At 37.1% G+C, this 14,489-nt stretch overlaps 2 protein-coding genes across 8 annotated transcripts in view; one reads left to right on the plus strand and one right to left on the minus strand.

The window, feature by feature from the left end:
• NCBP1 (nuclear cap binding protein subunit 1) overlaps positions 1-10,886 on the plus strand; it is a 41,357-nt gene extending 30,471 nt beyond the window's left edge. For all 4 annotated transcript variants that reach the window (XM_082403909.1, XM_082403911.1, XM_082403910.1 and 1 more), the window contains 8 exons: positions 1,640-1,762; positions 2,729-2,831; positions 3,973-4,066; positions 4,786-4,889; positions 6,620-6,734; positions 8,113-8,241; positions 8,854-8,967; positions 10,349-10,886. In XM_082403909.1, the coding sequence (XP_082260035.1) occupies positions 1,640-1,762; positions 2,729-2,831; positions 3,973-4,066; positions 4,786-4,889; positions 6,620-6,734; positions 8,113-8,241; positions 8,854-8,967; positions 10,349-10,462 (896 nt within the window). In that variant the 3' untranslated portion in view covers positions 10,463-10,886. The remainder of the gene's footprint in view (positions 1-1,639; positions 1,763-2,728; positions 2,832-3,972; positions 4,067-4,785; positions 4,890-6,619; positions 6,735-8,112; positions 8,242-8,853; positions 8,968-10,348) is intronic.
• Positions 10,887-12,949: 2,063 nt separating this feature from the next.
• Positions 12,950-14,489, minus strand: part of XPA (XPA, DNA damage recognition and repair factor) — a 39,132-nt gene continuing 37,592 nt past the window's right edge. For 3 of the 4 annotated variants that reach the window (XM_082404203.1, XM_082404202.1, XM_082404204.1), the window contains exon 6: positions 12,950-14,231. In XM_082404203.1, the coding sequence (XP_082260329.1) occupies positions 14,083-14,231 (149 nt within the window). In that variant the 3' untranslated portion in view covers positions 12,950-14,082. The remainder of the gene's footprint in view (positions 14,232-14,489) is intronic. The other variant, XR_014247906.1, reaches the window with a different exon arrangement.

The following is a 14,489-nucleotide window of genomic DNA, read 5'->3' on the forward strand; positions in this document are numbered from 1 at the left end:
CTCCATGAGCCTTCCACTTCGTGTTGTGTAGCAGTTCTTTGCATCTTGAAACTCACTCCTCTCCCTTGCCTTCTCATATTGCACCCCTGGTTCTCCACCTGCACCTCAGACTACACCTGTTTTCCTTGAAATAAACTCAGTTGTTTCCAATGCTAAGTACATTTCCTATGTTACTATGTCACTTATTCCTTAAAACAACTCTGAGAAATAGGTATGTTTATTATACGAATTTTACAATGAGGAAATGGCTTCAAAGAGGTAAAGCCACAGTGAGATTGCTTCTGAGTGGTAAAGCCCAGAGTCAGATACTGAGCAGCCCCACTCTTGACCACTATCTTTTCCTGAAAAAGCAAAGCTTGATGTGGTACTTGTAAGTGCCAAGTTTTGATTTCTGCTTTGTACTGGCTCAGAGAACCATAAGATACAGTCTTTGATATCAGAGAGTTCAGACTTTTGTTGAACACTGAGCTTTCTTTTTTTCCATAGAAATAACTCAGCCTAACACTTAAGGCCCTCCTGTCATTCCTACTTTATGATTTGTCAGTTCTTCTCAAACGAACCTCCACTCCAGCCAGGCCCACTTCTTTTTATTTTTTCTATGCTTCTCTTTCTTGCGTTTGCCTTTGTGCCATTATCCCATTCTAGAAAGCCCTTTCTGTTAAGCCCTTTCTGTTCTCTGATTCCTGTTCTCTTTCCAGGGTCTAGCCCAAGCTCCAGTCTTTTAAATATTTTTTTAACCTTTAGCAAGCCAGTTTTGTGTTGCTCTCTGGCTACTTCTTATGTGAATATCTTGGTTTTCCACCTAGAATGTAGACGTCACAGTGGCAGAGGATTCTTTTTTTCTTCACTTATTTTCTCTCCCACTTTCAAGAAAAGCACACAGCACATGTGACCTGTTATAATTGACTTTATTCATTCCAAGTGCTTAGTAACTCATATTCTACGTCAGAATTGCTTTTTTGTTACCTCTTTGTCTACCTTACATTAAAAGTAGTTGCTCTGGTGATGCCATACAGTATATACTAGTACAAATTTAATACAGTAAGGACTCAACAGATATTAACCACCAGTAAACATGTGGAGTCAAAGCACATGAGCATCTGGCTTATGGAGATTCAAGTGTGTGGACTCAGCAAAAGAGTAAAGCAAAAAATCTGTCTTAAGTTGGCAGCCTTCACGTTGTTCAAACCCAAATTTAGTTTCCACTGTCTTAGGGAAAGGGAGGAGGAAGGGTACACTGACCAAAATGAAAGAGAATACATTGATTCTCAGCTTTTCAGCTTACAAAGGCCTAGGGATTTGAGGACTGTCAAGGGACAGCTGCAGCTGTGTCCCCTCACCCTCATCCCTGAGGAAGATCAGTACCCCCTCATACTCTGAATTTCAGTTAGCTCCCTGTTCTTAAGGAAGTATCGAGGCAAGAATTACCTCTTATGCTTTATTTTAGGTGAAAAACCATTGCCCTATTAAATGAAACTTTCACATGTGGTTATCTTTATACAGAATAAATATTGATCTTAGAATAAAGAGTACTCTATTTTAAAAGAAAAGAATTTTTTTTTTAAGTTTCTCGGTTATTTAACTAATTGCAACAATAGTCTTAAAACCTGATCTACTCTTCTCCCCATTCTGTGCTTAGACTCTCTTCCTGGACATTCGGTTGCCCTCTGTTTAGCTGTTGCCTTTAAAAGTAAAGCAACCAATGATGAAATCTTCAGCATTCTGAAAGATGTACCAAATCCTAACCAGGATGACGATGATGGTAAGGGAATTAAATATTTCTTGAATGGAACTCTGTATGGGCCATGTTAAAAGTATAAACATAATTTTCTTAAATCTCATGGGATACTCATAAAGCAATATATTTGTTTGGCCTGTCCAGCCTGTCCATTGTTCCCAGAACCCAGCTATCTTCTCCCTTAAACATTCCCTGTTTTCACTTTAGAGAGTTTCCTGTCCAGAAAGACTTGGTATATTATAAAGCTGGATGTTCTCTCCAAATTAAACTATAAGTTTATCATCAACAGATAAGACAGAAAGCGATGAGAGGGACTTGCTTTATCTCATATTAAAACATCTTGAAAATTACAATAACTAAAACAAATCAGTAAAAGAGATGAAAAGTCTACTGGGACAACTAGGTTAACCATTTGTGGGGGGGGCGGGTTTTGTTGTTAGATGTGTTACATAATGACGTGCACAGAAAAATGACGCAATCAGAACATTAATGGTGTTTGGGTTATTTGTTATTGGGATTTTGTTTGTTTAGATTTTTTAAGAAACTTGTATTTTGATGTTAGAGAAAATGCATTTAGAAAGTATAATTCAAAATGATGGTGTTAAATTTAGACATTCTCAGACATCTTAGGAAATAGACCTAACTGTTAAGGGCTTACTGTATTTTTTTCTTTTACTATATTTATTATCTTGCCACCATGTAGAGAGATAAGAACAAGGAAATCTATGTGGTATTTGTAAAAAGAAATGGATCATACAGAAGAAATAGGGAAACAATTCCAAAAAACTTAAGAATTAAGATTATGCTTAGTTTTATATTTTGAGTATTTGAAATCAGTGATAGTCTTTCATCATCTATTAGTACTCAAAGACATTGCTTGAATGTCTCACTTGGTATTTGGATGTGAGTGTGCCATCTGTTTAGCGATTCAGGTGAGGGACCAAAAAATTAAACATTTTCCTAACTCTCTTACTGTGGGCTATTTTTCAGATGAAGGATTCAGCTTTAACCCATTGAAAATAGAGGTCTTTGTACAGACTCTGCTACACTTAGCGGCCAAGTCATTCAGTCACTCCTTCAGTGCTCTTGCAAAGTAAGTACAACAAGAACACACATGCTATCTTGAGGGTTTAGAACTTTGTTCGGTGAACACCAATGGCATACTAATTTTTACCTAAAATTATTGACTGTGAAGATCTTAATAACAGTATTATCATATAATTTGATACAGTGGGTTTTGGTTTGTGGTAGCTAAAATCCCCATCCTATGGCTCCTGTCAGTCTGTTAGCACAGTTTGCATGTATATATATTCAATAGAATGTACATTTTTTCATATAGACCTTTAGAGAAACAAGTGAAAAACCTGAGTCCATAGGACAGTCATACATACAGTCAAGAAGTTTCCACCTTGGGACTTCCCTGGTGGCACAGTGGTTAAGAATCCACCTACCAATGCAGGAGATGCAGGTTCGATCCCTGGTCCGGGAAGATCCCACATGTCGCGGAGCAGCTAAGCCCATGTGCCACAACTACTGGGCCTGCGCTCTAGAGCCTGCAAGCCACAGCTACTGAGCCCATGCACTTAGAGCCCGTGTTCCGCAACAAGAGAAGCCACCACGATGAGAAGCCCACTCGCCACAACTAGAGAAAGCACACACACAGCAACACAGCCATCCATCCATCAATCAATCAATCAATAAATTTATTTCTTTAAGCATCTTCCTAAAAAATGGTTAGCAGAAGTGAGAGCCAGCTACATTCTTAGGAGCCACCCAAAGGTTGGCATCTAAAGACAGAACTTTCTAACTTGTCCTACAGTCCAAATGAAGAAAGAACATACAGATATTCCTTCAGTTGAGAAGAGAAACTAGACTCCTCACCCCATCTCAACTTCCAAGTCTCTATATGACTCGCAGGGTTCTCACAGAAGGCACAGTCAGAATACTGCACCTGTGTTTGGAGACAGTTCCTTAGCCCTCATCTATTCTTAGATACACAGTGAACTATAGTCCTAGGCTAATGATAGTATATTGTAATTTTCCTAAGATTTTATGACAAATTCCATACAAACTGTGAATTCCTAATCATACCTTTTATATCCTTAATGGTTAACGTTTGGTTATTTTGCATTTATATATTGTGCTGTAAACTGAGTAACACTGTGAAGGCTTTGAAAATATTAAAATGCTTATTAATAAGTTTATATGTGGTATTTTTCCCCCACTGTCAAAAGGTTTCATGAAGTCTTCAAAACCCTAGCTGAAAGTGATGAAGGAAAATTACATGTTCTAAGAGTCATGTTTGAGGTCTGGCGGAACCATCCACAGGTAAAAACTATTTAAGACGTATTGAAGTGCTGACTGTACAGGTATAAAAATAAGGCAGTTAATACCATTGTTTTACTTTGCAGAACATGAAATTTGACTCTGCCTATAGAATAGTTTTTAAATCTGTAATTTTAGTGCTATGAAAAAGTAATGATGTTTGAATCATTCTTTAAAGAGCAATTGTTATGATTTGGTTTGGTATTATAATATCTCAACACATTTTAAGTACTTAATAAGAACGCTTATTTCTTGGAAGGTTCTACAGTTGGGTAGGAAATAATTATCTAGTCTAGCCAGTTTCTAAAAAACAAGCTCCAGATTTGTCAAATCTCGATACACTATTATCATACCATGTGTTATAAAGAGGCATTAAAATAAATTTCAGAGTTATATTAAGACTTCTGTGATAAAACTATCTTGTATTTTTAAATTTTAAGATTTGATGGAAATTATATATTTTGTATATATCCTCTAAAATTTAAAGGAACATTTTTAAGTGTTAATATTCAGAGTTTTTCTTTTTGCTCAATCTCTGTGTTCTTGTATTCTTACAGTAAGTACCAGAGCCAAGCAGAAGGCAAATTAAATCTTAAGACCTAATGGTTAAATTGTTCAGTTCCATAGCCACTGAAAATGAATTTCACTTTTGTAGCAGTGGAATTATCGTGGCCTACATATAAGTGTGATTTACCCTAATAATTTCTTTTCTCTGATTGTAGATGATTGCTGTACTAGTAGATAAGATGATTCGTACACAGATTGTTGACTGTGCTGCAGTAGCAAATTGGATCTTCTCTTCAGAACTATCTCGTGACTTTACTAGGTAATACAGATTATTTTACAAAGTTCCTGTTTTCTAAGAATTAGTTCACATGTGGTCCCTTATACATGAGCTCCAAATTCTGGTCCAAACCAGGTTGATATTAATATAATGGTCCAATCTGGTAGGATTGGACTTGGCAAGGATTCTTGCACAATGGAAATCCACACAACCAGTCCAGTTGCAGTGTCTCTTAGGGACACACGTAAGTTGAATTAGGATTCAACCAATCAAGTAGAAATGCTTATAAAGGATCCAGACTATTGGGAGTGAAGATCAGGCTGTATGTCAGGGTCTCAACTAGACAATGGGACATGGGCAGGAGTTCCAGCTCCACTGGGGACCTGAAATGCACTGCAGGAACTGGTAGAAATCACAGTCCGTCATAGATTACACATCATGGAGGGATCGAGGAAAGCCTGGTGGGCACCTGAATGCCTCTGGGGGAGGGAGGTCTCACCTCAGTCATAAAAGTCCTAGATTTAATACACAGAAGATTCATTCTAGACTCATTCCTCCTAAAGGAAAGAAGACTTTTCATTAAGCTTGGTTCTTATACATGAAGTTGAGTCCATAGGCTTTATAACTGATCAGGACTGGGACAGCAAGAGTTGACACAAAACAGGAAAAAAAGGAAAATTACTTGCAAAAACATAAATATCTATCACAACCTTTATCCTCTTCATTGTATGTTATTGGCAGAGGACACTAGTCTGAGAAACTGAATCCTTAGGGTGAAGGAATGTGGTCTAAGGTTATCATACCAGCCAAGTAGGTACTCACAAATGAAGGCAACATCAGACCATTCTCAGATTTGCAAAATCTCAGAAAACTGACAACTCAAGTATGTGTTAGCCATTATCCTGAATGATTTACATCTGCAACTCTAACTCTGCAAAGCCTTCCCTGACCACCCCTTCCAGAGTTAAAGTACTCTGCTCTTTTATCCTATCTGCTAACATTCTAGACCTTGAGTTTTATGAAATGATTGGTTTATTATCTTCCACTTAAACTGTCATCATCCAGATCAAAATGTGTAGAAAGAAGTACTCTTCTGTGCTGTATATCCTGGGGTTAGGAGACCAAATGTATAGACATACAAGCAGTTAAAAGAAGCTACTTAAAAAGCACATGCATATTTATGCAACAAACATTTAAAGCACTTACAGGTGATCCTGGTATTTGAGCAATTTGAGAAAGTAGCTGACATAAATATCTCATTCTTAAAAGCCTAGCAGTTGATAGCTATTATCAACTAATGAGATTCTTAAATGTTTCAAGAGAATTGGCTGAGTTTGTGCTAGTTAAATATCAATAGTATAAACCATGCAAATGAGCCTCAGATTGTTTCTATTTCAAGTTGCAATACTAAGTGTTTACATTTAGAAGAGAGAAAATGTATTTTTGTTCCTAACCTGTTTTTTCTGGTTTGCCATTTCATTGAATATGTACACATACCTTCTATGTGTGTCTACCAGGGGATGGAAATAAGAAAAATGGCAAGGACCCAATATTGCCTTCAGGAAGCTCACCTGAATAATGGGGTGGAGCTAGATGTTTTGCACAGTTGACAATACAAGAAAAATCATAATTGTTGCTGGAGAGATATGCCTTATTCTGCCTATAGAAGGCTATATAAGACCTCAAGAATGAGTAGGTTATAAAAGTTGAGAGGTCTTATTTTCTATGAGTATAGTTTAACATATAGTAATCAAATGCCTTATTACTTTAAGATTGTTTGTTTGGGAAATCTTGCACTCCACAATTCGTAAGATGAGCAAACACGTTCTTAAGATCCAGAAAGAGCTAGAAGAGGCTAAAGAAAAACTCGCAAGGCAACATAAACGGGTAAGTTGTGTTGATTGTTAATGGTCAAAGAAAATATACCAGAAACTTTTGCGAATATTCATTACCTTGATGGGAACTTATTTTTTCGAGACCAAATCACGCAGAGCTGTTTGTAGAAGTGGAGGAAGGGACGGACCTGGGGTCTGCTGTTCTCTCGTTCTGCACAGTGAACCTGTTTAGGAAGCCACAAACCTCACTTCTCCATAGTTCACCATCTCTGGATCAGTTTCATGTTTGCCTTCCCAAAAAGGAAGGAGAAGGAAGGAGGACACTTGTGTCTCTATAAGAGTTTCTGATGCAAGAGGGGAAGAGGGAGAAGATTGTCCGTGTTCACCACTCCCCCGGTAAGGTTGGGGTAGTGGGGGGGTCATTCCCAAGCCTATAAGATACTTCTCATATTAATAAGAAGTTAAGTATTTTAGCTATTTTGGGCAGAAACAGTGAGCTGGCTGTATCCTGTGATTTAGCAAACAGTGCTGGTATTGTTCATGACAGAATTTTCCAGTTATGCACATTTATCAGAGTAGAGGGTAAAAGCAAGTTTAATGATTTATATGAACTAGAGCAGGTTCGAGTGCTAGTCTCCATACAGACATTCATATATACCTGAGTGTATGTATGTAAACACACTCACAGATCTAAAATACTGTAAGGTAAATGGTATCATCCCCATTTTATACATGTACAAACTCCAGAGACTTGACTTCACACCACTCTGTTCCCTAGATATGTGGTGTCCAATATGGTGACCACCAGCCACATGTGACTATAAGCTAATTAAATTTGAATACAATTTAAAAGTCAGTTCTTCAGTCACACTAACCACATTTCAGGTGCTCAGGTGTCATGCATGGCTGGTGGCTATTGTGAGGGCAGCGCAGATCTATGGTGATGAAAGTGTTGTGATGAGAGGCTCCCAAGACCCTAACCCTGTATTTCCCCTAGGAGCAGCAGTTCAGTGTTCACAAACTCAGGGTTTCCAGCAATTTCATAAAACAGACTATGGTGAATAACAAGAATCAGCTGTACATTTTCCATGGAGCTCAAAGCTGTTTTCATTTTGAATGGAGGAAAAATGTGACACATATTTCTTCCTTGAGTGGGCTGTCTTATAAAAGGCATAACTTACTTCTGCTTTATAGCAAATCTACCACGATTACCCAAGTGCCACTGAATTTCCCTGGCCTAGATAAGAGGTACTCATAGGACTTGGGACATTTTGCCTGTATGTTTGGGACACTGGAGTACTTTTACTATAGAATACAAGTCTTCAAATAGCATTTGACCAGACACAATAAAATCCTTAGATTTACTTGATGGGATTTAATACACTGCAGTCCTAAATGGTGTTTTCCCTTTGTTCCTTTGCATTTGGTAGCGAAGTGATGATGATGACAGAAGCAGTGACAGGAAAGATGGGGCTCTTGAGGAACAAATAGAAAGACTGCAGGAAAAAGTGGAATCTGCTCAGAGTGAACAAAAGAATCTCTTCCTTGTCATATTTCAGGTATCTTGGCTTGGGACATTGATATGTTCAAAGAAACAGTACATTTCTTTAGTTTTAAAAAATGTTTTTATCACAGAAGTAATACATGCTCATTTATAAGATCTTAAATATATAAAAATTTACAAGGGAAAAATAAAAGTTCACTAACTGGAGGTAATTCTGTTATTTATTTAATGAGCATTCTTGCACGAGCATTTCTCCTTGCTTTAAAAAAAAATGGATACTATTGTTAAATACCTCTTTCATATTTAATTATTCCCAACTGTTGATCTATTTATTGATAGATGATTGTTTTCCTTCCTGAAGATTTTTGTGTATACATTCCTGTTAACATTTCTGATTATGTCCTTAGAACAGGTTCTAAGAAAAATTACTAGCATAAGTAATCTGGACATTAAAGGTCTTCGGGTATTGCCAAAAACAATGTACTAACTCATTATCCCTGCTTTTCTACACTGACAGTTTTTATTGAATTATGAAAGTTATGGATACACACCACAAAGACAGGGTGAAACAAGCAATACCTTTGAGGTCTCTTGGTCAAAAATGTGATTGTTTCCGAAGTATAAGAATTTTTTCTGACACCTCTGGAACTTTGTACCCCATTTCCAGCGTTTTATCATGATCTTGACTGAGCACTTAGTACGATGTGAAACTGACGGGACCAGTGTATTAACACCGTGGTATAAGAACTGTATAGAGAGGCTCCAGCAGATCTTCCTACAGGTTTGTGGAAAACTTTGATTATATAATAAACATCACTATTCTCAGCCACAGGGATTTTCCATTTTAAAAAGTCATCAAATCTGTCAGGAGGTTATGTAGTACCTGTAAGCCCTTTAGTGTCCATTTGTTCCTACTGCTGCTCATCACAATATTTAGGCTTAAATTGGCTCTGTATCATTCAGACTCCTAATTGCCATTCTCTTTGGAGAGCCTAGCTGTAATACAACATATAGAGAAAAAAATGCTAAGGGAAGAGTAATTAGATTTTAAGAACCTCTGTAAATCCAATGTGCAGATGATAACCTTGTTTCTGGAGGCACTATTTAAGTTCCCTGAGGTTCTTATAGAAAGCAAAATGCAACACCTACTCTCTGCTAGATTTAAATTAAAGATCTGTAAGAGAGTGGAACTAATCCTTTGTATCTTCAGACACTAACACCCCAAATCCTCATTTGTTTGTTCTAGAAAAGAGTGATTAAAGCAGAAGGCATAAAAGGGGGGAAAAAGTTCTTTAAGCTTCCAAACAAAAATTTATTCTAGATTTTTTAGTTACTGTCAAATTAAAAAGCTTTAACAGCCCCTAGTTAGTCCTATAGGAATCTGAGTATACTAAAGTTTATATATGTACACACAGAAGAAACTATTTCATTTTCTGACATTTTTTTTTCCAGTTAGGCTCAACAAGTCACTGATTTTCAGTAAGACAGATGACCTCTTTATTTTTAAAAGATAAAAAAAAAAATGGTTTGGTTTTCCTATTTTGTGGAATACTTCACAGATCACTGGCTAATTCTCTAATGTTTTTTTCTTTTGCAAAGAGATACGTTAAAGCCCTAACCAAAAAAAGGAAATGATTCTAAATTTTTCTTGTTTCAGGGACCATGGTTAAAACCATGGTTACTTAGTAACAGTGCTATTCTTATCTGTAACTTACACCACCTCCCCCCCAACCCCCCACCCTTTTTTTTTTTTTTAAATCTTCCTAGATCAGTCCCTGTCCTGACAGCTTTTAAAGTCATACTGTATTTTGTCCTGATTAGGGGAGAGACGCATCTGAACCTCATCTAGAATAGTAGCAGGTGCTGCTGCCACTGCCTTGAAGTATGAATTGCATTTACATAGAAACAGGCCAGAACTGGATTTTTTTAAATTATTGAACATCCTTTTGTTTTGGTTTTTTTTGAACTCGTTTACCCCTACATTTTCTTAATGTTGAGGCTTTTCAGGGGCCTATTATTCCTACCAGCAAAACCACTTTTTTTTTTTTTCCTGTTCTTTCCCATCATTCCAGTGTGGGCAGGCTGCTGAGGAAAATGTTCTGCAAGATTGCTTATGTGCTTTCTCCTGACCTAAACACTTACCCCCTTTTCTGTGTCCACAGCATCACCAAATAATCCAGCAGTACATGGTGACCCTGGAGAACCTGCTCTTCACTGCTGAATTAGACCCTCATATCCTGGCTATGTTCCAGCAGTTCTGTGCCCTGCAGGCCTAAGGGTCATTTTTTTTTTTCCCTTCCTGTCAAGATTTTTTTAAGATCTCAAAATAATGTCTTATTTTTGATGGTTTGAATGCTTGCTTTCTTGTAGCATCCTTTCTTGAAGCAGAGGGGGAGGACAGGACAGTGAAGAATATGGTTACCTTTAACTGCCCCCTAAAAAGCAGATACTCCCTAATGACAATAATGTGACAATGACCATAGGATGTATTATATATGTGACAGATACAACTTTTCTCTGATATTTTTTCTCCTTAAGGCACAAAAGATAACTGATTTGAGGTATGTGAAACACTAGAGGTCAAGCTTACAAAGTAGTATATAGAACTGATGAGTTTATTATCAAGTAGCATAGCTTTTCACAGCTCATGGGTAACCTAACAAACATGGCTGAAATAAAACTGAAAATATGTTTTTTAAACTTTGGTATTTCATGATTTATCATCTCAGTCTACTTTAAAATTAGTGGTTTCTTACTAAAAGTGGGGTTTCTTGCCTCCATCTGAAATTTTCTCTTCAAAGTATTTTTTATTACTGTAGTATTTTAAGACACTACTGTTATTAAAAGGTGTTACTAGAGTAGAAGTTCCCAAATTCGTCTGAACATAAATCACCTGGGGCTCTCTAAAGTTTTTTTTTTTAATTAAACCACAATCTCTGGGGGTGGAACACAGACATCATTGGTAGTTCTTAAAGCTCCCAGGTAATTCCAATGTGCAGGTAAGTTTTAGAACTATCATCTTAGAACATCTGGTCATTTCCTCAACTCTGAGACATCGTTCAGGTCATACAGTGAATTACATGCTAAAGTGGGATTTAGAAGTAGCTAGATTGGCTAAAACTATACTTGGCATTAGATGTAGGTTTGGATTTTATTTCTATGGAGTCTGGGTGGGCCAAGTAACTACTAATTCCTGAGCCTGTTTCCTATATGGTGTTGAGGCTTAACTAAGATAATAAAAGTACACTGTTAAATAACACACAAGGGATTATCTGACATTCCAAATTCTAGCATTTTTAGACTTTTTTCATTAAACCTTCAGAAAAATTTACCAGTAATCTCACAACTAGACGTATCTTTGTGCATTTGTACAATCTTTTTTTTAACTTAGTACATCATAAGTTTATGATGCATTAGGTATTTTCCATATTAATATATGGGGTCTCTTTGGTTCACCATACATTTAGTGGCTACAGAATATAGTCTACTCAATAGATGGAAATTCCTAGGATTTTTAAATACTGTACCATTTAACAAATAATCACAAGATTAAGGTTGCATGGCAAGTTACTGGCAGAAAGGGAACTAAAACCCAGGTTCTTTGCTAAATGTTCTTTTGTTTACACTGTTCCTGCTTCCCACAAACTATGTAATTAGTTAGAAACAGCTCCTGTCCTCAAGAAGCTAAAGGATAACCACTTAAGGCTTTGGTAACTTTGATCCTAAACTGCTTTGTAATCCTTTCATAACGTATTGCAAAGTTTGGCTACTTATACTTACTTGATCCAAATCCTAGAGGAATTTTTAGGTTTTCACCTCCTTTCTCTTGGACCCTCTCTTCATGTGTAGTGGTTGCTTCTAACAATTGCTCACTGATGTAACCTGCTCTGACCCAGTCTGGCAGCTAGGTATATGAAAAAACTGAATCAGAGACTGAATTATGAAGAAATAAAGGTACAAGAGCAAACATTCAACAGTTGCTCTCCCCACTAATGAAGCTCACACAGACAAAAGAATGGCATGTCACTGTACGTCATACCTTGCAATAAATCAATATTCTATTAAACTGTACTGATGCCATTTAACATGCTTTTGTCGAAGTGAACATATACTTTTCCTTAACTCTCAATCTCCCTTCCAGGAATTATTCAGAAAGCAGTTCATATGAAGATAAGTTTGTTTGCTTTTCCTGGAAAGTATTTAGCAGTGATTTGTATAACTTACTAATCTACAATTATACCTGAAAATGATAGATGAGGACAGAACTTGGCAACCTGAGTAAAGCAGATCTGGCTGTCAGTGATAGCTGGATACCAGGATTGTCCTAAATTGATGAAGGTGAAGAGTGACTAGAAGCCCACCTCAACTGGACAAGTCTATTAACTATACTGGTCTTGATGATATGATATGCTCATTAACAACTGGCTGTTACGTGCCAGGTGCTATAGATTCACCATATTTAATCGTCATGAGAGTCCTTACATTATTATACCCATCTGACAGATAAAAACAGGCCCACGGAGTAACTTACCCAAGGTCCACAGGTAGTAAGTGGAATCTGAAACTACATCCGTGTGGTGGTTTTTAGGGCTCCTTGTCTCCCAATGTAGTAATGCTGTTGTCAGCAGCCTGAACCCCTAGTAACTTGCTGGGAAGTTGTTTTTTTTTTTCCCAAGAAGTTCTTCCTGCCCATTTGGAATCGCTTTTTACTGAGCTGTAATATTCAGCATAACACATTAAAAAAAAAATCAACACTCGATAAATATATTAAACATTTCTGTATTGAATACTTATATAGAGAACAATTAGAATTATAGTCTCAAGTCTTTGGATTTGACTTGTTTTGACTTTTGCCCTTCTTCAAGCATAGTCTCCAAGAGCTGATCTAGAGAGAGAAATGAAAATGTACAAAAACTTCCTATTTCTTTATTTGTAGCAGTAGGATAAAAAGTCCTGTCAAAGAACTTGAAAATATCTAGTTTATCATAACTTGAATTTGTTTTTATCAAAAAAAGAATGCATAGACCCTGTAATCAAGCACTTGGGATCAAATGCTCTTACTAGATATAACTACCTTGTAATCCTTTTGACAAGATAGAGGAATATTTGACTACCTAAACTTGATCCAGATGTCTGGGGTGATGTCAGGTTGTAGGTTACCACTCCTTTAGAAGTGTTAAACAAGCACAGAAGCAAGCTGTCTTCCCTCCCAGGACTAAATGAGAATACCTGTAAGGCACTTAGCATAGTGTCTGCATGGCACGTGGTAAATGCTCAGTAAATGTTAACAAGTTATGATAAACTTATCACTACCTTTGATCAACAAACAATATAGCTGTTTTTCCATTTTAATCCAGATCTGGAAAGGGCTATCTGGAAACTAATATTAAGATCTATAGTAGTAAACCCTAAGGGTACAGAAAACTTGTCCCAGCAATAGCTCCCTGCTCCCTGACTTGCAGACAGTAGTAGTCTAGAAGACCTGGCCCAGCCTCTGGGGTGCAGTGGTCTACCACCATCCCTGCTGTTTCTTGGGATAAAAATCCAGTTCAGCCAGTTTTTGCCTTTACTACTAAAAGCTCTTCCTCCTACCCCAATCTAGGGTTTGTCTTGGTTGCTTATTTCTCAATTTTAGCTCTAACCTAACATTTTTGAACCTATTCTATCACTCAGCTCCCATCCCTATTGTAGAAAAAATGGTCACAGACCCAAATATTTTGCCCACAACCAGACCTGCTAGACCTTAACTGAAACTTGTTCTTAAGCCATAACATAATTATTGAAGCATTATTTATACAAGTGTTTCATTCATCTGTGAAGACTTTACACTTTGATGAATTCTGAACAAGACCAATCTAAATTTCCACACTATAAAAACATATCACTTAACTAAAAATCACATTTTCTCGTATGTCAGTTCATGGCCACACACAGTACAAGTCTTCCGGTACATGTCATCCTCTAGGTTTTCTTCTGGTCCATACTCATGTTGATGAGCAACTGTCTTCTTTTTCCATACACTGCTTCTTACTGCTCGCCGTAATTCTAAGAGAAAAATAAAAGCCAGTTTTTCAGTGGTGCTATTTCAGCTGTGTGTGTTTAAACCAAATGTGGTTTACACCTTAATTTTATAACAAGTCAAAACTGCTGATACAGATTTGGCAAGCTTACTTTCTTATCTCACTCACCGGTTTGGCCTGTGAAATCATTCATGTGATTGTTGGAGTTGGTGTGAAACAGGAGATTCAGAATTGAGGTATATGGACTAGAGGGACTGCAAAAAACCAGATTCAGAAGACAAGC

The sequence above is a fragment of the Balaenoptera borealis genome (assembly GCF_965194805.1).
Source record: "Balaenoptera borealis genome assembly, chromosome: 8".
Lineage (NCBI taxonomy): Eukaryota > Metazoa > Chordata > Mammalia > Artiodactyla > Balaenopteridae > Balaenoptera > Balaenoptera borealis.